The following is a 21,654-nucleotide window of genomic DNA, read 5'->3' as shown; positions in this document are numbered from 1 at the left end:
AGAGTCAGCCCGAAGCTCCAACACACAGGACAAGCTAAGCCCCTGAGAACGCTGAGAGCTTGTGGGACATGAGGCCCTGGGGGTGCAGCAGCCTCGGGTCTCAGAGGCTTCCCTGTCCCAGCCTGGCAGCCAGATGTCGGAGCAGCTCGCTCGCCTGGCTAGTGCTGGTGTCACACTCCAAGGTACAGGTGAAAACAAGGTTCTTTCTCATCATCAGCCCCAGTCACAGACCTCGCCTCCTCCACCGGGCTGGTATGACCTCTGCCTATAATCTTTCATCCTCCTGCCCAGACAAGCTACCAAGGTGGGGTGTCTGCTAGAGAAACTGGGGCCAGGCAATATGGTGACAGCAACAGTCCAGGCTGCAGGTATGGAGGCCTACTTTGTACCAGGCAAATCCCTCCAAAGGGCTCCTAAGTTCTAGGTGGGGTGGGGACATCACAACTGACAAATTGACCCCCCTTTCCTTTTTTTTTTTTTTTTTTTTGAGACCAAGTTTTGCTCTTTCGCCCAAGCTAGAGTGAAATGGCATGATCTCGACTCACTGCAACCTCCGCCCCCAGGGTTCAAGTGATTCTCCTGCCCCAGCCTCCTAAGTAGCTAGGATTATAGTTGCCCGCCACTATGCCCGGCTAATTTTTGTATTTTAGTAGAGACAGGGTTTAGCCATGCTGGCCAGGCTGGTCTCAAACTCTTGAACTATGGTGATCCGCCCGCCTCAGCCTCCCAAAGTGCTAGGATTATAGGCGTGAGTCTCCACTCCCAGTCTTGACCCCCTTCTTAATCTATCCTATCCCCACATTTCCCTGTGAGGCAGTAGTTCTTTTGATTTCTTGGGACTGCAAGTGAACACCTGGAATGAAATGGGCATACTGCACACGCCAGCAAGCAGCAGCCTGGAGTCACATCTGGCTCCTGGGCCCCACCCAGATGCTAAGCAGCACGCAGAGCTGACACCACAGGCTAGAAACTGAACTTTTTGGCCAGGATCTTATCTACTTCCTTCATTGACATGTGGTGGGGCTTTTTTTGTGCCCCGCTCCAAACCTAGAACAATCTTTTCCCCAGCCTACCCAAAAAACTTCCATCAACCAGGCCAACTTCTTATCAGTTTCTATTCTTGTGGCCCAGTGGGAGGAAAGAACCAGGTGGGGAGACTTGTATAGTTTCTGCCAAGATCAGATGTTGGAGAAAGCCTTTTGCATGGCAGCTCGTGGGCTAAACTGGCCTGAGCAGTATGGCAAGAGGTAGGTCATATTCCAAGGCCTACTTGGAACAATGCTGCACTCCTAAAAGGTCCAGTCACATAGGTGCCAATCACCTGGGAGACCTAGGGAAACAGGCATCCCTCCCTCCACCACCACAGCCAGCAGCCCTGGGTAGAGAAGAGGGCAGAACAGAGATCTGACCACAAGGTGGTCCAGTAGTCTGGAGAGGATTCCTGGTGGCACGGGTCCTAGAACACAACCTAGACAGTGGACAAGCCAGCACTAGGAAGCCAGAGAGCCTGGCAAAAGGATGTGCAGATGTCTGCTGGCCTTGGAGGTGGTTATCTCCTAGAAGGAGAATAACAGGGCAGGGTCCGAAAGCCCTGGAAACAAACCAGTAACTTGTTCTTTGTGAGCCAGGCTGTTTTTATTCTTCACACACCCTATCTTTAGCTTTCTTTTGTACTCCTTTTATATTTAGTAATGTCTTTCGGAAAGGTCAGCCTGTGGCAGCTATGCTCATGGAAACTCAAGGAAGGTGTTTGCATCCATGCTTGGACCACAAGACTAAAAGGAAGTCATGTCCCCCCGCCTAGCCCTCCAGAGTGAAGGTACAGAAACGCAAAGGAAAAGACAAAGGGAACCAGAGGTGGGCCCCTTGCTCAGCTGCTGTGTCCTCTGGACACTTCCTGTCCAACAGGGACCCTGGAAGTTTCAGCTAGGAAGAGAGGTCACTGCGAGCCCATGGGCAGCTTAGTGCCATCGGGTAACTTCCAGCACCAACCCTGCAGGTGGCTTTGGGAAGCATCGCTGCCCCACACCCTGCTTTTCCCTGTCACTAAGGTTCAGCCCTGGGAGGTGGGCTGGGGAGGACAGTGCCCTGAGAGCCCAGCACACACCTGCCTTCATGTGTCCCGAGCTCCAGCTGAGCAGTCTTCCTCTTTCCTGAGGAGCCGACGACGTGCTGTGACCTACTCAGGCAGGGCCCCTGGTTGCTAGGGAATCAGTTCACCACCTCTGGAAAGTGGCACTATCACTGCTGTGAGTAGGCCCAAAGTGGGCCTTTCCCTGGCACTGCCTCTGAGCCTCATTCCCGGTGAGAAAAATCAGGGCGGGGGAGGCCAGGGGCCCTCCTCGGTCCCTGCTGCCCTTCCTCAAGGACTGACCTGTCCTCCTGGATCTGGCCTAAGCTGAGTTATAAGCTCCCTACCAAGACAACATCCATTGTGCCATGCACTGCTGTTGTCAAGTTTGGGGGGATGTGGAAAGGAGGGATACACAGACCTTAGTCCATTACAGTGGCCCCCAGGGAGCTGTCTTTGTTGTCTGGCTTTATTATATAGCTTGGGGTTACACAGGCATCGCCCACATGATGGTGCTATCAGGGAATGGGGCTGTGAGGAGGCGGGGCCCAGGGCCTGCTTTCAAACCCCACCACTCTTTGAGACAAGGTCTTACTCCAGCCCAGGCTGGAGTGCAGTGGTGGGTTCATGGCTCACTGCAGTCTTGACCTCCTGCCTCAGCCTCAGCCTCCTGAGCAGCTGGGACCACAGGTGCACACAACACCATGCCTGACTCTGCTTTCAAGCCCTTGCCTCCCCATTGTGAGGCTAGGGCATCCCCACCCCACATGTGGTTAACTCATACCTATGAGTTACCATTTTGTTTGTTGTTATTGCTTGTTTTTGTAAAGCCAGGGTCTCGCTATGTTGCCCAGGCTGGTCTTGAACTCCTGACCCCAACTCTCCTGTCTCAGCCTCTGAAAGTGCTGGATGGGCCTGAGCCACCATGCCCAGCCTGCACTAACATTAGTGAATGATGGACCAATGCCAGAGGACTTTGATTCCAGGACTGGCTGTGCTCAATAGCAAAGCAGCTGTGTGTCTTTGGGCAAATCATACCTCTCTGGGCCTCGGGTCCTCCATTTGTAAAATGAGCATGCTAATGCCTACCTACTAACCTCACACACTCCCTGCAAAGATTAAATGAGCAATGACTGTAGGCTGTGGAGTGCTATATCCCCAAGTAACACTGACTTTCAGCCTCACAGAGAGGAAGGAAACAGGGACGAGAGGCGACACTACGGCTAAGCCAAAGGGAACAGGTGTGTGTGAGACGGGATTAGGGGACCAGTTAGAACCGGCCTCAGGCATAAATAGGCAGGGTGCTCTGAGCACCGAGCAGGAGAGGCAGACAGGTCAGTCTGGGCTGGCAGACAGTTCGGGAGAGAACTGGCTGTCAGCAAACATCTGAAGGGCAAAAGGAAAGACACAGGAGGGAGAGGCTCAGAATGAAAGAGGCATCCAGTCCCAAACTTCACTCCCGAGAACTCAGGAGCTGGTGAGCACTGCCCCAAAGTTCCCAGGCGCACCAGCATTTTGTTAATATACACATAACGCCATACCCTCAAAGAGCCCAAAGCCCTCATAGGGGCAGCCTTGACCTCTGGCCCAGAGACCCCAGCAAAGTGACTCACCTGAGGTAAGAAGCCTGTGTAAGACCGAACTGAGGTCTCCTCTTAAGTCAGAGACTCAAAGCCCAGAGCACACTGCTGAGCTCTTACTACAATACCCCATTCCTGGCTTTGCCAAGCTGAGTCAAATACCTGTCCCCTCACAAACTGGAGGAGACAGAGAACTGAGTCCAAAAGAGCGCTATTTTTGTCTTTCTGTACCTGAAACTGGCACCACTGTCCTGGGCATTCTCTTCCAAAAAGGAGACAGAGAGGCAGCACGACTTACCCCAAATCTCTCAACAGAATCCAGAAAGCACAGCCACACCAGAGCCATGTCCTCATCCCAGTGCCAGCAAGGAACAGCACAGGAGGGTGGGCATTCAGGAAGCTCATGTCACTGAATGTCTCCATCTCAGACAGGACCTAGCCACACACAGATCTCCCCCAGGCCATTAGGAGGAAGGGACCATTTGCCATAAAAATCAACACTTTAGGCTGGGTGCGGTGGCTCATGCCTGTAATCCCAGCACTTTGGGAGGCTGCGTCAGGCAGATCACCTGAGGTCAGGAGTTTGAATCCAGCCTGGCCAACGTGGTGAAATCCCATCTTTTGTATTTGTATTTGTACTAAAAATACAAAAATTAGCCGGGAATGGTGGCACACACCTGTCGTCCCTGCTACTGGGGAGGCTGAGGCAGAAGAATCGCTTGAACCTGGGAGGCAGAGGCTGCAATGAGCCAAGACCGAGCTACTGCACTACAACCTGGGTGACAGAGAAAGACTCCATCTCAAAACAAACAAAAAAAAAGTCAGTACTCCACACTGGAAAGAGCCTCCTGCCTGCATTTCAGACAACCTGGGTTCTTGCCTCAGTTCTTCTACCTCCTGGTTTGGAGACCTTGGGCAAATTTCTCAACTTCCACTTCCTGATCTGCAAATGGAATGACTCAATGATGTTTTTTTTTTTTTTGGAGATGAAGTTTGGCTCTTGCTGCCCAAGCTGAAGTGCAATGGCGCGATCTCGGCTCACCACAACCTCCACCTCCTGGGTTCAAGCGATTCTCCTGCCTCAGCCTTCTGAGTAGCTGGGATCACAGGCATGTGCCATGATGCCCAGCTAATTTTTTTTTTTTTTTTTGTATTTTTAGTAGAAACAGAGTTTCTCCATGTTGGTCAGGCTGGTCTCGAACTCCCAACCTCAGGTGATCTGCTTGCCTCAGCCTCCCAAAGTGCTGGGATTACAGGCGTGAACCACCATGCCCAGCTATGACTTAACAATTTTAAGTTCCATTTTACATTCTAACATTCAACTTTTAACAAGGTAAATTAATAAATGGCAATAGAACTACAGCAAAGCATGGTCTCCATGGGTCAAAATGGTACCTACCACTACTTCAATATATCACTTTTCTTTTTTTTTCCTGAGACAGAGTCTCACTCTGTCACCCAGGATGGAGTGCAGTGGCACGATCTCAGCTCACTGAAACCTCTGCCTCCTGGGTTCAAGCAATTCTCCTGCCTCAGCCTCCTGAGAAGCTGGAACTACAGGCGCACATCACCACACCCAGCTAATTTCTGTATCTTTATGAGACAGGGTTTCACCATGGTGACCAGGCTGATCTTGAACTCCTGAACTCAGGTGATCCGTCCACCTCGGCCTCCTAAAGTGCTGGAATTACAGATGTGAGCTGCTGCGCCTGGCCTATCACATCTTTTTTATGTTGACCAGGCTGTATTTGAACTTTTGGGCTCAAGCAATTCCTCCACCTCAGCTTCCCAAGCAGTGGGGACTACAGGCATGCATCACCGTGCCCAGCTCAATGAAAGACATCTTTATCATGAACAACAGGTCTTTGGGGAATCATCTCTCCCCAGCTGCCATCTCTGTGCCCTGTAACCCAGGCTTGGCCAATCAGGGCACCAATGCACCCAGCCACAGTGCCTGGTTCGAGTTTGGACACAGGCTCCACATCAGAGTGAACCCAGGACTCCAGAAGGCATCTTGAGAAGAGATGCCGAGAGGAAAGAGGCCTGTGCCACGAGCAGACACCTTCCATCACGTGGGAACCAAGAGCGGCATTATTTTCCCTGCGTGTGGCCAGTCATACCCACAGGCACCTGAGTCAAAGGTTTCCCTTACATCAAAAGGCACTTCAAATTGAATTTTTGGCCAGTGTAATTAAAGAAGTCCAAATGATACAATCTTACACCATGTGCAACCATTTTCCATTTCATTTGCAAGAACTTTATTTTATTTTCTATCATTTTTCTTTTTTTTTTTTGAGACGGAGTCTCGCTCTGTAGCCCAGGCTGGAGTGCAGTGGCCGGATCTCAGCTCACTGCAAGCTCCGCCTCCCAGGTTCACGCCATTCTCCTGCCTCAGCCTCCCGAGTAGCTGGGACTACAGGCGCCCGCCACCTCGCCCGGCTAGTTTTTTGTATTTCTTAGTAGAGACGGGGTTTCACCATGTTATCCAGGATGGTCTCGATCTCCTGACCTCGTGATCCACCCGTCTCGGCCTCCCAAAGTGCTGGGATTACAGGCTTGAGCCACCGCGCCCGGCCCATTTTTCTTATTTATTTATTTTTGAGACAGAGTTTTGCTCTTGTTGCCCAGGCTGGAGTGCAGTGGCGCAATCTCGGCTCACTGCAACCTCCACCTCCCGGGTTAAAGCAATTCTCCTGCCTCAGCCTCCTGAGTAGCTGGGATTACAAGCATGCACCACCATGACCGGCTAATTTTGTATTTTTAGTAGAAACGGGGTTTCTCCATGTTGGTCAGGCTGGTCTCGAACTCCTGACCTCAGGTGATCTGCCTGTCTCAGCCTCCCAGAGTGCTGGGATTACAGGTGTGAGCCACCATGCCTGGCCAAGAACTTTATAAAGCTACTTACTCGGCAGGGCGCGTACAGAACGTACACCATTCAGAACGTAACAGGAAGTTAGGATCCTACATTTCATTTCTCATCTTGTAATGCACTATGGGGGCCAAAGCCTTTTTTTTTTTTTTTTTTTTTTTGAGATGGAGTCTCACTCTGTCGCCCGGGCTGGAGTGCAGTGGCCAGATCTCAGCTCACTGCAAGCTCCGCCTTCTGGGTTTACACCATTCTTCTGCCTCAGCCTCCCGAGTAGCTGGGACTACAGGCGCCTGCCACCTCGCCTAGCTAGTTTTTTGTATTTTTTAGTAGAGAGGGGTTTCACCGTGTTAGCCAGGATGGTCTCGATCTCCTGACCTCGTGATCCACCCATCTCGGCCTCCCAAAGTGCTGGGATTACAAGCTTGAGCCACTGCACCCGGCCTTTTTTTTTTTTTTTTTTTTTTTTTGAGACTGAATCTCACTCTGTCACCCAGGCTAGAGTGCAATGGCGTAATCTCCACTTACTGCAACCTCCGCCTCCCGGGTTCAAGCAATTCTCCTGCCTCAGCTTCCCGAGTAGCTGGGACTACAGGCGCCTGCCACCTCTCCTGGCTAGTTTTTTGTATTTTTTAGTAGAGAGGGGTTTCACCGTGTTAGCCAGGATGGTCTCGATCTCCTGACCTCGTGATCCACCCATCTCGGCCTCCCAAAGTGCTGGGATTACAAGCTTGAGCCACTGCACCCGGCCTTTTTTTTTTTTTTTTTTTTTTTGAGACTGAATCTCACTCTGTCACCCAGGCTGGAGTGCAATGGCGTAATCTCCACTTACTGCAACCTCCGCCTCCCGGGTTCAAGCAATTCTCCTGCCTCAGGCTTCCAAGTAGCTGGGACTACAGGTGCGTGCCACCATATCTGGCTAATTCTTTATATTTTTAGTAGACATGGGGTTTCACCAGGTTGGCCAGGCTGGTCTTGAACTCTTGACCTCAGTCAATCCACCTGCCTCAGCCTCCCAAAGTGTGGGGACTACAGGTGTGAGCCACCGCACCCAGCCCTCAAAAGTGTTTTTTCTTTCTTTTTTTTGAGACGGAGTTTCACTCTTGTTGCCCAGACTGGAGTGCAATGGTACAATCTTGGCTCACCACAACCTCTGCCTCCTGGGTTCAAGCAATTCTCCTGCCTGAGCCTCCTGAGTAGCTGGGATTACAGGCATGCACCACCACCCAGATTAATTTTGTATTTTTAGTAGAGACGAGGTTTCTCCATGTTGGTCAGGCTGGTCTTGAACTCCTGACCTCAGGTGATCCACCCACTTCAGCCTCCCAAAGTGCTGGGATTACAGGCATGAGTCACCGCGCCTGAACCAAAAGTGTTTTTCAACCTCAAGAATTATCTCTGGATTTTATTTTATTTTATTTTATTTTATTTTATTTATTTTATTTTATTTTATTTTATTTTTTGAGACGGAGTCTCGCTCTGTCGCCCAGGCTGGAGTGCAGTGGCCGGATCTCAGCTCACTGCAAGCTCCGCCTCCCGGGTTTACGCCATTCTCCTGCCTCAGCCTCCCGAGTAGCTGGGACTACAGGCGCCCGCCACCACGCCTGGCTAGTTTTTTGTATTTTTTTAGTAGAGACGGGGTTTCACTGTGTTAGCCAGGATGATCTCGATCTCCTGACCTCATGATCCGCCCGTCTCGGCCTCCCAAAGTGCTGGGATTACAGGCGTGAGCCACTGCGCCCAGCCTATTATTATTTTTTTTTTGAGAAAGGGTCTCGCTCTGTGGCCCAGGCTGGAGTGCAGTGGCGCAAAAATAGTTCACTGCAGGATTGACCTCCCAGGCTCCAGTAATCCTCCCACATCAGCCTCCTGAGGGGACCACTGGTATGTACACCATTCCCAGCTACTTTATAAAATATTTTGTACCGACGTGGTCTCCCTATGTTTCCCAGGCTGGTCTCGAACTCCTGGGTTTAGGCAATCCTCTTACTTCAGCATCCCAAAGTGCTGAGATTACAGATGCAAGCCACCATACCTGACCATCTCTGGCTTTTCAAATGGTGCCAGTCACGCCCCTAAACACCAGACCCATCTATCCCACTAATTTCTAGATGCTGTCTTTTAGACGATACACCTTAGAGGTATCCCAAAAGTATCTCAAACTCAACCTGCTCCAAACGAAACTCATGCATAATCCAAGCCCCTCAAACCCAGTCTTCTTTTTTTTTTTTTTTTTGAGATGGAATCTCGCTTTGTTGCCCAGGCTGGAGTGCAATGGCGTGATCTTGGCTCACTGCAAGCTCCACCTCCCAGGTTCAAGCAATTTTCCTGCCTCAGCCTCCTGAGTAGCTGGGACTACAGGCGCCCGCCACCACGCCTGGCTAATTTTTGTATTTTTAGTAGAGACAGGGTTTCACCATGTTAGCCAGGCTGGTCTCGATCTCCTGACCTCGTGATCCGCTCGCCTCGGGCTCCCAAAGTGCTGGGATTACAGGTGTGAGCCACCGCGCCCAGCCAAACCCAGTCTTCTTTCTGTATTGCCAATTTCTGGGAAAGGAACCCCCTTCCATCTAACTCTGAACCATAAGAGTCATATGTGAGCCCTCCTTCCTCAATCTCTCACAGCCAATCTATTACAAATTTCAACTAATTTTTACCACTGAAATGTCTCTCAGATCTTTCTATTTCTTGCTCTGTCTACAACCATCACTCCATCCAAGGAAATGTCATTCTTCACCTACAGCAGCCTCCTAACCACTTAAGCCCCAGATCTACTAAACAGACCCCCTTCAACTCCTTCTTCATAGGGAAGCCAAAGTGGTCTTCACATAAGCAAATCTCATCAGATCCCCATCTCTAATTCCTCTCAGCACAAAAGCCAGACCTCCCAATGCTCTGGGGTAAAGGCAGAACTCCCCAAAGGCCCCAGGTCTGGCTGGCTGGGCTGCAGGATAACCCTGAGACCAAAATGGAACAGAAAGGGTCTGGAAGTCACTGCTCCATCCACAGCCCTGGCGCCACTCCTGGGGAGGCTTCAAACTCCTGAGTCAGGCTCAGAATGAGCTCAGTCTTGCCAGGTTTGTCCCCTCCCCCAGTGCACAGCTGACCGCAGATGGGAAAGGGAGCTGGTGGCCAGGCAGGGGAAACCCAGCTGGGCCGAAGCCAGGGGTTGTGTATTTCAGGAGGAGGTGACAGAGCGGCAGCAGCACCAAAATCAACTGTCAGTATCTGTGGGGCCAGCTAAGAGAAGGCAGCTATCTGGCATTACAAAACTCAAGGAGTCTATCTCTTCCCTCTTATCAGACTGACCTTTGGCAGCTTCAGCAGCCTGTGAACAAACTGCCATTAACAACCCCTCCCACACTTCCTGTAAGCACAATTCTTTGTGACCAGCCCAGGACAGCCAGAGGCTGCCGGAAAGCCTGCCCCTTCCTCCCTGCTAGGGTGCGGCTTGGGGCCCATCTCTCCCCAGACCCCTCTATCCTACCCCTCCCTCTTGGATACGATCCAGGAAACCTTATGCTCTGCTCAAACTGGACTCCTCAAGGTCCCCAAATGTCCCCAGCCTTCTCAGTTCAGGCCTTTGTATATTGGTATGTGTGGCCTTTTCCTCACTACCTTCCTCCTCTTCTCTATAATGAGATCCTACCCCGCCCCTTCCAAGCGGGTTCTCAACTCCTCACATATCTGCCACGTGGCTGTGAGGCTGACCCAGCGCCTCCCAGGATGTCTGTGATTCCACCTCCCACCCTGGCTTTGGGAAAAAGCCTGGCTAGAGCAGAGCACAGGACATAAAAGGGTGGGGGAGAACTTGGCAAATAAAAAAATGGGAATCCTATTAACAGTCACCCCAGGACCTAAATGGTGGCCAGAGTAAGAAGGGAGGAAAGAGACCCGATGGAGTTTTCTGCCTGAATCCAGGACAGAGCAGGAGTTGGAACTGGGGGTGAGGAACTACTGGACGCAGGGGAACCAAGCACAGTCCCCTCAGCTGCAGGAGCCTGAGTTCTCCAGGCAGATGCCAGAGCAGGTTGCTGTTTAACGCATCCAAACAGGTTAGGAGAAAGTTCAAGCCAATTCCCACAGACATCTGGCCCTCATGATGACCTCCTGGGCCCCCAGTACTACCTCCCCACTCGGGCTGTGGCAGGCTTCTGTCAGGTTGACCAGATGGCTTAAGAGTGAATCTCTGAGCAGGGCTTTAAATTCTTTTTTTTTTTTTTTTTTTCTTTTTGAGGCAGGGTTTCGCTCTTGTTACCCAGGCTCGAGTGAAATGGTGTGATCTCACTGCAACCTCCGCCTCCCAGGTTCAAGTGATTCTCCAGCCTCAGCCTCCCCAGTAGCTGGGATTACAGGAGCCCTCCACCACACCCGGCTAATTTTTTGTTTTTTTTTTTTTTTTTTTTGAGACGGAGTCTCGCTCTGCCGCCCAGGCTGGAGTGCAGTGGCCGGATCTTGGCTCACTGCAAGCTCCGCCTCCCGAGTTCACGCCTTTCTCCTGCCTCAGCCTCCCGAGTAGCTGGGACTACAGGCGCCCGCCACCTCGCCCGGCTAGTTTTTTGTATTTTTTTTAGTAGAGACGGGGTTTCACCGTGTTAGCCAGGATGGTCTCCAACTCCTGACCTCGTGATCCACCCACCTCGGCCTCCCAAAGTGCTGGGATTACAGGCTTGAGCCACCGCGCCTGGCCCCGGCTAATTTTTTGTCTTGTTAGTAGAGATGGGATTTTGCCGTATTGGCCAGGCTGGGCTTGAATTCCTGACCTCAGGTGATTCGCCCGCCTCGGCCTCCCAGGCTTAGAGAGGGGCAATGACTTGCCCTGGGTCACACAGCACCAAAACCCTGTGGGTAGCTAAGGCAGCAAGAATCCTGTATGCTTCCAACCAGACCAAGCCCTGGACTGTGAAAATCAGCTGCTCCCTCATGCCCCCTGAGAATAACAAGCTGCTTTCCCTTGAGGACAGCCAAACAGACCTGCCCTGAGGCTCTTGGGCCCTCGGCCAGCCCAGGCCTCCACCTGGGCCTCTGCGCTGCCAACAGAGGGCCAGCAGGCCTCACTCTGTCCGCACAGCATGAGTGGGAGGGTATGGCCAGGGATGCAGGTTGGGCAGGAACTGCCAGGACTGGCAGCATGGGTGGAAGACCATGCCCTCCAAAATACCTGAGCCAGGTCTGAAGGGACTGAGGAATGCAGACAGCTGGGCACTGCCACTTGAGATTAAAACTCACACTCATTCTAAAAGTCTGCCCACTGCTGCTTTAAGGACAAGAGTAAATCGCTTTTCAGGCACTGAGGAAAATCTTTCATCAAACAGCCACCACTGTGATCTTGGGCTGCACCTCCTTGACGAAAACCATTGACCTGCTTCCCATGCCACAGCCTCTTCCAGTGTAAGCAAGTGCCAATGTTGGTCCCCTTCACGAGGGGAGCATGAACGGGGTGCCCATTTCTCTCCTCACCATCTCCTCCTACCCACGGACCTGGGATCTCTGAGCCACGCTGGAGGCCCCAGAAACAGCCAAACACTAAACAGGCCTCAATCCAGGGAAATACTAAGCCCTCTGGGACAGGAAGGAACAGAGAGAGGGCCAGGCCCCAGAAACTCCCTTGTGGTCTGGCAACCCGAACCCGGGACTCACATTGCTCCCTAGAGCACCCAAGAGAGATGGGAACCGAGGAGGCCGGGGTTCTCTCCTCCCCCTTTACTTTCCCACACAGCCTCATTCCCTTTGGTTGCTGCCACCTTTTCTTGTGTAGCCTACAGACTCCACACAGGCCCACAGAAACTTTTACTTCCCCCTGAAACTCAGGTTCCAATTCACTGCCTGCATCAAATCGCTGGTGCTTTGTGTTTAACTGAACTTGGGTAGGAACAAAGGTTGGGGAAACCTGACTTACAGGGCAGGGGAGATTCCACATTCTACTAAGGTCCCTTGCAAACTCAAAGAAGCCTGTGAAGAAGACAGGAAGGAGGGGGCGTGAAGGAGGCAGCAGGGGGTGGAGAGAAGGGGGTGACAGGGCAGGGCAATCCCCTGACCTGTGCCTCTCCTCACCTTCCCCTCTTCACTGTCAGCCCTAATCCCTCTAAGTTCCCTTTAGCCACACAAATAAATAACTTGTTCATTTTTCCACACCAAAGTAGTTCCCTGTAGACCAATTAGCTATTAACATTTATTGCCAATTTTCTCCCTCCAAAGGCTGCTGACCTGCTGAGGCTGGGGGTTGCTGCCTGCCCACAGGGCTAGGACTGCTCAGTCAAGAGAGAAAGCAGAGCAGGTACTTGGGTCATGCCTCAACACCTCAAGGTCCCCTCTCTGCCCCTGAGCCCCACAATGCCACCTCCCAGGAGGACAGGCCCATTCACCTGGAAACTAATAGCATCCGAAAGAAAAAGCTGAGTTGTTTTCAAAATCTGATACCAGAACTATGTGTGTTGTGTTAATTATCACCATCATGCAAATAAAATTTAGCCAGGTGGGAGGATCACTTGAAGCCAGGAGTTCAAGACCAGTCTGGGAAACACAGCAAAACTTCCATCTCTTAAAAAAAAAAAAAAACTGGCCAGGCGTGGTGGCTCACGCCTGTAATCCCAGCACTTAGGGAGGCTGAGGTGGGCAGATCACGAGGTCAAGAGATCAAGAACATCCTGTATAACACAGTGAAACCCCGTCTCTACTAAAAATACAAGAAAATTAGGCCGGGCACGGTGGCTCAAGCCTGTAATCCCAGCACTTTGGGAGGCCGAGACGGGCAGATCACGAGGTCAGGAGATCGAGACCATCCTGGCTAATACGGTGAAACCCGGTCTCTACTAAAAAATACAAAAAAACTAGCCAGGTGAGGTGGCGGGCGTCTGTAGTCCCAGCTACTCGGGAGGCTGAGGCAGGAGAATGGCGCAAACCCGGGAGGCGGAGCTTGCAGTGAGCTGAGATCCGGCCACTGCACTCCAGCCTGGGTGACAGAGTGAGACTCCTTCTCAAAAAAAAAAAAAAAAAAGAAAAGAAAATTAGCTGGGCGTAGTGGCGGGCGCCTGTAGTCCCAGCTACTCGGGAGGCTGAGGCAGGAGAATGGTGTGAACCCGGGAGGTGGAGCTTGCAGTGAGGCGAGATGGTGCCACTGCACTCCAGCCTGGGCAACAGAGCAAGACTCTGTCTTAAAAAAAAAAAAAAATTAAAAAACTTAGCTGGGCACAAAACAGTGTACACCTGCAGTTGCAGCTACTCAGGAAGCCGAGGTGGAAGGACCACTTGAGCCCCAAGAGTTCAAGGCTGCAGTGAGCTATGACAGCACCACTGCATTCCAGCCTGGATAACAGAGCCCCATTTAGCATGATTGGCAAAATTTTAAAAGATTACATTTTTTCCCTCTAGATTTACCTTGGCCCTTATTCACCTTATTCTACACAGTAATATCTGCTGCATTAATAGAGGGTAAAACAGCACATATATTTGAATTGAAGGCAAGTCCTCTTCACTCCAGGAAGATGACCTGCTCTAAGAATCCGCAGGGATAAGGCACCCTTCAGCATAGCTCCTCCTGCCTCCACCCAAGACAACTCTGCTCCCCCCCTCCCACCCATTTCTGCAGCAGGAAACCGCCAGGGCTCAGCTGGAAAGCTAGGATTGCCCAAAGCCCGGCCTGTGCCCTGGAACCCCACAAGGTCCGCAATGGCAACATGGAAGCTTGACGATGTGTTATAACTACAACAATAATTTATAAATAGCAACAAGAAGTACTCTAAAATGGCTGGTTAGGGACATAGGCAGGGGTCCCTGATGAGCATGGCATAACTGGAGGAAAAAGCCTGATTTCCCCCAGATAGCAGGTAAAGTTCAGACCCCCTCCTTGTGACATGTCACTTGGAGATGTCTACCCTAATAGCTGATGAGGACTTACCATTAACAAGCACTCTGAGCAGAGAGGAAGGAAAACTCAGTTTCAGAAAGCAGGGCCAGGTCCTTTAGTTGGTAAGGGCTCAGGTGTGTGAGAGGGAAGCTGGGACATGGGAACTGAAAGGACAGAAGGGGAAGGAGGAGAAGCCCATCCCTGGCTGCATGTGGAAACAGAAGAGATGCAAAAGCACCCAGCTGGCAGAGAGCCCCAGCTGCGTCCAGCACCGAGAGAGCCTCTGGGGCTCAGGGGCCCCACGGCCACAGGGCAAGGCCCCCAACCTCAGGCAGCTCAACAGGATTCCAGTTGTGTGGTCAGCATAAGCACACAGCTCCTCCAAAGCAAGTCCACATCACCTTCTCCTCAACTCTTCCTCCTCCTGACTGCCCTATTTCAGTAAAGGAACCAGCTCTCATCATCAGGCACTGAAACTACAAGCCCCAGCCCATCAAGTGTCTGCTCCGAAGACAGCTACTTTCGCAAGCTCTCTAGACTGTTCCCACTTTTCCGCTTCTATTGCCAAGTTCTGCATGATATCTCCCCTGGACTCTATCTACTTCTCCATCTCCTCCCTCCCTCCTCTCCCTGTCCCCTTATGACCCAGCCATACTGTGCTGTCAGTTTGCCCTCAGTCTGCTCAGAAACTAGTCAGACTAAAGCCCCCTGTGTCACCACCTGTCAGTTCAAGTCCTTATCCAGCACCTGTCTGGACTGATTTTTTGCAGTGTCTATTTTCTCTCCTTCTGGAGACTTTTGCTTTTGGATGCAGGGTTGCGAGGGAACTGCCCAACATGCCACCAGCCCTTCACTGGCCAAGGAAGAGAACAAGGGAACACGGCCCAGGTTGGGCCAACCAGACATTTCCTCCCTCGGATATGAATCCCAAGTGGTGACAAAATGACTGAGCACAGCTGGAGCAGATGCATCCTGGCAACAGTGGTTCCCTGAAGAGACTGGCCTTTGGTCCCTGCTGTACCCACTCCAAGACCCTGGAGGGGACCTGGGTCCTGAGTCGTCACTCTGATTTTATAGTTCCCACAGCTTTCCAAGGAAGTGCTTTCCTGCCAAAGGCAGCCAAGTTTCTGGTTGCAACCAAACAGGATTCCTTACTACTTTCTAAATAAATCCCCTATGCTCTAGACAAAAGGGACATCTCCCTAAATGTGCCTTGTAATAGCCTATCTTTGTACCTGTTGGCCTGCACACCCCTCCAGCCCACAGGCACTGCCTGGAAACCTACCCTTAGAGGCCCATCCCAAATGCCTTTTCTGAACCCCCTATGGGGATGACTTAGACCTCCTTTAACTGGCCACTTCCCCTGTAGATCTACTGGTGGACTTGTCTTATCCCCCTCCCAGGGGACAGCAACTTGGACATTACTGTCTCCTGCACAACACTCAGCAAAGTTCTCGGCTCAAAAAAACTCAGACTTGGCCAGGCATAGTGGCTCACACCTGTAATCCCAGCAGTTTGGGAGGCTGAGGTGGGCAGATCACGAGGTCAGGAGTTCGAGACCAGCCTGGCCAACATGGTAAAACCCTGTCTCCAGTAACAATACAAAAATTAGCTGGGTGTGGTGGTGCGTGCCTGTAATCCCAGCTACTTGGGAGTCTGAGGCACGAGAGTCACTTGAACCCAGGAGTCGGAAGTTGCAGTGAGCCAAGATCACACCACTGCATTCCAGCCTAGCGACAGAATGAGACTCCGTCTCAAAAACAAACAAACAAACAAAATTCAGATTTTTGGGGGCAGACGACCCCAAAGGACAATTAAGGTTTGTTGAGCACAACAAGGAGCAGGAACTAAGAGCAGGGGCTGTGCGGCAGAAAGACATGAGTTTCAATCCCAGATCCTCCTGCTGTCTGTTTGGGCATGACTGATAAGTTCTGTAAGTCTCAGTTCATCATCTACAAAGCAGCGGCAACAACGCCAGCCTTGCAGTGTTGCTGTGAGGATTCACTAACACCAGAGAGCACCTAGCACCATGCCTGGCTGGCAGCAAACACTCAATGAACAGCAGCCATGATTCAAGCTATTAGCAGCAACTGGTTCAGCAGCCACTCCGTTGGCGTTGGAATCAGGAGTCCCAGGGCCGCTGTGTGACCCACAGTGTATCTCTCTGTTCCTCAGTAACCCTACCTAAGTCTGTATCTGCCTTATAAATGTTCCACTGACCTATAAAACAACAGCTGGAAAATGCTCTGCAAAGCACAATGTAAGTGATGCCTCCTGCTTTTCTAAATTTCAAAGACTCCCAGGCACCCTGTCTAGTGTGCAGCCATGGCAGGACTTTACTTGGCAGGCACCCCAACCCATTTGGTTGGGGAAACAGGCACAGGCCAGACGAGGGCCCAGTGCAGCAATTTGCTTCACTATGTCCACACAGTTACCCTTTTCCAAAGCCACGGCTCCTAAATTTCCTGCTTGGTTGTGAGGCATTCCTTCAAAAAACCGTGGGGCAGTGTCCTTCCAATCATTACCAATCCTAGGCAGCATCAGAATGAAAGAAAAGTCAAACCAGTACAGCTGCCAGAATAGCCTGGTGGGGAAGTAAGGTGGAAGAAAGTCCCTCTTAAGACTTTACATCTAGCTGTCCGGGCACAGTGGCTCATGCCTGTAATCCCAGCAGTTTGGGAGGCCACAGCGGGCAGATCACCTGAGGTCAGGAGTTTGGGACCAGCCTGACCAACATGGAGAAACTCCGTCTCTACTAAAAATACAAAAAAATTAGATGGGCGTGGTGGTACCTGCCTGTAATCCCAGCTACTTGGGAGGCTGAGGCAGGAGACTCACTTGAACCCGGGAGGTGGAGGTTGCAGTAACCTGACATCGTGCCATTGCATTCCAGCCTGGGCAATAAGAACAAAATTCCATCTCAAAAAATAAAAAAAAAAATTTAAAAATACAAAAATTAGCCAGGCATGGTGGTGCATGCCTGTAATCCCAGCTACTCCAGAGGCTGAGACAGGAGAATAGCTTGAACCTGGGAAGCAGAGATCATGCCATTGCAGTCCAGCCTGGGCAACAAGAGGGAAACTCCGTTTCAAAAAAAAAAAAAAAAAAGACTACATTGAGCTGGGTGTAGCAGCTCACACCTCTAATCCCAACACTTTGGGAGGCCGAGGCGGGGGGGGGGACCTGAGGTCAGGAGTTCAAGACCAGCCTGGCCAACATGGAGAAACCCCATCTCTACTAAAAATACAAAAATTAGCCGGGCATGGTGGCAGATACCTGTAATCCCAGCTACTGGGGAGGCTGAGGTAGGAGAATCGCTTGAACCTGGGAGGCGGAGGTTGCAGTGAGTTGAGATCATGCCACTGCATTCCAGCCTGGGCGACAGAGCAAGACTCTGTCTCAAAAAAAAAAAAAAAGACTTTACCTCTGGCCAGGAGTGGTGGCTCATGCCTGTAATCCCAGCACTTTGGGAGGCCAAGGCGGGGGGGATCACCTATCACCTGAGGTCAAGAGTTCAAAACCAGCCTAGCAAACATGGTGAAACCCTGTCTCTACTAAAAATACAAAAGTAGCCAGGTGTCCTGGCATATGCCTGTAATCCTAGGTTCCTGTCACCCCAGGAAGGGTTGGCCAACCAGGCTGAGACAAGAGAATCGCTTCAACCCTGGAGGCGGAAGCTGCAGTGAGCCGAGATCGTGCCACTGCACTCCAGTCTAGGTAACAGAGTGAGACTCCATCTCAAAAAAAAAAAAAAAAAGACTTTACATCTGCTTGGATTAATCTCTCAAGCAATTGTGATGGCCCCAAACCAGTGGTTCTCAAAGTGTTAGCTTAGGGAGCTGGAGAGAGATGCAAAATATAGGCTCCACCCAGATTAAACCATAAAACTCTGGAGTCCCCCCCCACACACAATCTGTGCCTTAACCAGCTCTCCAGGGGACTCTGACTCTCAGTCAAGGGTGAAGAATCCTTCCCTAAACTTGTAACCATGAGACCTTCTGCTGTAATTCACTTACTGAACACCCACTATGTGCTGAGGACCAAACCAGGTGGTGGTATTTCAGAAAATGAGGACACATTTGAAGAGCATCCACAGTCTAATGACAGCCAAAATGAAGTACACAAATACCGCCAAAATAAGGCAGGATGTGGTACAGAACAATGCAAAAGAATCCATTTCCCATCCCTCTCCCCAGACCCTACCCCTCAGGTCTTCTTTTGCCAAGAATAGACATGGAAAAATCAAGCCTCCCCAAATCCCCAATCCTGGTATTGCAGACTCCTTAATCTCAGGTGCCTTCTCAAGAAGAGTGGTCCTTACCCTGAGGCTTGGCTGGAGTAGAAATGCTCTCCTGAGGCAATAGCCAGTTGCTCTTAGAAGCTTGGCTTTATCTGGGATTTGCACTCCAAAAGTTCCCAGGAGCCATCAGCGTGCCACAGCACATCACAACAATGCACTCCCATGCGTGGTCACTCCCACAGGCCCCTGCCAGGCTTGCAGGCAAGGGTGCAGAGGCAGACATAAACACCCACACAGACAGTTGGCCCCCTGGCCTCCCTTCCTCCATTCTCAAGTTACAAGGTTAAAAGCATCCAATTCACAGCCAAGGGGGAGGGCTGGGAAGGGGGTTGCTGAAGCAGTGAACCATCTGGTTCAAATCAAAATTGCTCCTTCAGGACCCCACAGAACTCCTGGAGCCTCCCGTCCCTCCCTTCCTCCACCCATCCCAGTGGAAACTGGGGACTGGGGTAGAATGGATGACCACCCTCCTCCGCCCCCCCCCGCCCCCGCAAAAAAAAAAAAAAATCTGAAGAGGACAAAACAAAAAACTGAATAATACAGGCAAATCTGTGCCACCTTTCTGAGCCCTCGTTCCCTCTAAATACTGAGCACCACGACAAAACTTGAGATCACCGCCCACATACTCTGTGCCTTCCTCCACAGAGAGATCAGGGCAGCCAGCAGGCATCCCTCCCTGAAAGGGCAACCCCTCCAAAGTTAGCAGCAGAAGCAAGATGAAGCTGAGGGGTGTGGTCTCCCAGACTCCTCTTATGCCACCCTCTCTCTAAAAACCAGGGATACCTTCCACCTCAGAGAGGCTTCAGAGCCCACCGGGCAAGGAAGGGGTGGCCAACGAGCTTCCAAACATTCGTCCCAAAGACGAGGCAGGAGTGTGAGTTACTGGCCAGAGGCCCCAGAGTGCGTGTACCCCCTTGGAGGCTTTGACTGAAAAGACGCCTCATGTCCCTGCCTGCCCCCAGCACCTCTCTAGCCCCTTTCTCCAACACCACTTTTGACTCAGTCCTCCGCTCCTTTACACAGCTGTAAAGCAAGAGGCAAGATGGGAGATGGGAGACGGGAGGTGGATGCAGTTGGCAAAAGATAACTCGAAAGGCTAACTTGAGCAAGCAAGCAATGGGTGGTGACTCCTCTACAGGCAGAGGGGGCCCGGAATGGGCTATGCGAAGTAGGGAAGGCCAACAGGAGTGACAGGAAGCTAAGGGGAGATCAAGTGAGCTCAGCCCAGAGCTGTAGCAGGGGGTGGAAGTTTGGTCCAGTCACAGGGTAATGACTGGGGGGAAGAAATGACTTCCATTCCCAGGCAGAGAAGGAATAGGAGAGAGGAGAGACGGGGTTCAGGCCAGCCTCCACGGGACTGGAGCACTGGCCAAGTTTCTGGCTTACGTGCTTCAGTTTCCCCAAAGTAGGAAGGTCGAGCCGTGAGAACTGGGCCACTGAGGGTGGTTAGGGGGCAGTGCCAGGTAGGGGAAAGATCACAGGGGAGAGAGGAGAGAGGTGCTGATGGGGCAGACAGGCTCCGGCCAAGAGTGGGGCCGGGGTCTCCCAGGTGGAGCAGAGGCCGGGAGAGCCAGGGGTTAGGGGTACGAACTAGGGAGTGGAATGAAGTCGGGACCAGGGCAGGGAGCTCTTCCGAGGGCTGGGGCTGGGGGCTACCGGCAAAGGAGCGGAGCGGGAGCCCTGGGAGGCTGGGAGCGGCTGGACGTGCAGAGCAGAAGGCGGGGATCCGGAATGAGGCCAACGCGCGCGGACCCCCGCCTACACGAGGGAGCCTGGTGCCCCGGCCCGGGGGAAGTTGCGGGGCTGGACCGGGCCGGTCTGGGTCGCTGGGCCGCGCCAGCTGCCCGCGCATGGGAGGTCTGGGCAGCTGGGGGCCCGGGGCGCTCCGCATCCCGCCCGCCCTCATCCCGCCCGCGCACCTCAGTCAGCGCCCGGCGCTGCGCGGGCCATACTCGCCGCTCCTGCCGCCGCCTCTGCCGGCGCAGAAAGCCGTCGCCGCTGCCGCCGCCGGCGTCCGGACCCGTTAGCTCGCGGCTCTCTTGTCCGCCCGCCGTGGGCTAGTCCCGCCCTTGCCTGGCCCAGCCCTACCCGAGCGCCGCCGCCGCCGCCTCAGCCCGGCCCCTCCCCCCACCCCTGCCCGGCTTGAAGGGAAGGGTGGGGGACAGGGGCGACTGCCCCCACCCCATTCACATCCTCCCCGTTTCTCCCTCCCTCCGCCCCCCGCACGCGCGCCGGCATGCTGGGATATGGAGTCTAGGCGGCTCTGGGCCGCCGGGGACGCCCCGCGTCCAGGACTACATCTCCCAGAAGACAGCGCGCGCTCCCCAGGGATTGTGGGCTTTGTAGTTTCGCTAGGGCTCGGGGGTCCGCCCCGCAGGAGGGGAGAAGGAGGGGGATGGGAAGTCTTCATTCTCAGAAGGCCAGGCTCGGGCGGCTGGAGCAGACGGCCCCGAGGCGGGTGGGATACCTGGGTTTCCAGGGAGGTGCACACTAGCCGAGGACGCCTGTCAGATGCTGCTGTGGCCAGCTGCGGACGAGCCCGGCCGGAGGGCACTGTTCCCACTCGCGCTTTCAAAGAGCCGCGACCTGAGGCCAGCTTGGCTTCACGCCCAGGCTCTGAAAGCCCAAGCTGCGGTGGGGATGCTGCGCCCTGGCCCAAGGGGAGAGAGACCCCATCAGCGGTGCAGGCGGGGGTTTGGCCTCGCTGGACTTTGTGTTCCCCACCCGGGAAGAGAGGAAAAGGGGGCAGAGTGTCTGTTGTTTCCTCATCCACGGGGGCATCTCCCATTGCAGGCTCTGTCTTAGATGGCTGTAGCTTCCTACTGTTGAGGGCAAAGTGAATGCATTTTAAATATTTGGCATGTCTTTTCTTAGCTCATCCTTTCCCTAACTTCCGCACCTAGTTCAAAACCTTTATGAAACTCCAGGTGGACCGCAGTTTCGCCCCTCCAACAGGCTGAGGTGAGGCTAAAGTGGTTCTGAATTTTTGGT

General features: G+C 52.6%; 2 protein-coding genes across 6 annotated transcripts in view; one reads left to right on the top strand and one right to left on the bottom strand.

Moving 5' to 3' along the window:
- ST3GAL2 (ST3 beta-galactoside alpha-2,3-sialyltransferase 2) overlaps nucleotides 1–20,836 on the bottom strand; it is a 61,913-nt gene extending 41,077 nt beyond the window's left edge. For 3 of the 5 annotated variants that reach the window (XM_077983874.1, XM_028840536.2, XM_028840537.2), the window contains exon 1: nucleotides 20,583–20,836. The gene's annotated coding sequence lies outside the window, so the exon portion shown is untranslated. 5 annotated transcript variants of the gene reach the window in all.
- Nucleotides 468–20,784, top strand: LOC144337719 (uncharacterized). The gene is made up of 2 exons (XM_077984671.1): nucleotides 468–2,604; nucleotides 20,083–20,784. The coding sequence occupies exon 2, from the start codon at nucleotides 20,266–20,268 to the stop codon at nucleotides 20,722–20,724; it is 459 nt and encodes a 152-aa protein (XP_077840797.1). The 5' UTR covers nucleotides 468–2,604; nucleotides 20,083–20,265; the 3' UTR covers nucleotides 20,725–20,784.
- Nucleotides 20,837–21,654: the final 818 nt, after the last annotated feature.

This window comes from Macaca mulatta, chromosome 20, assembly GCF_049350105.2.
Source record: "Macaca mulatta isolate MMU2019108-1 chromosome 20, T2T-MMU8v2.0, whole genome shotgun sequence".
NCBI lineage: Eukaryota > Metazoa > Chordata > Mammalia > Primates > Cercopithecidae > Macaca > Macaca mulatta.
This window is presented reverse-complemented; position numbering and strand designations above follow the sequence as displayed.

Excerpts from the sequence above, each read along its gene's own strand:
- LOC144337719 (XM_077984671.1), top strand. The coding sequence starts at position 20,266 with ATGAAGTCGGGACCAGGGCAGGGAGCTCTTCCGAGGGCTGGGGCTGGG.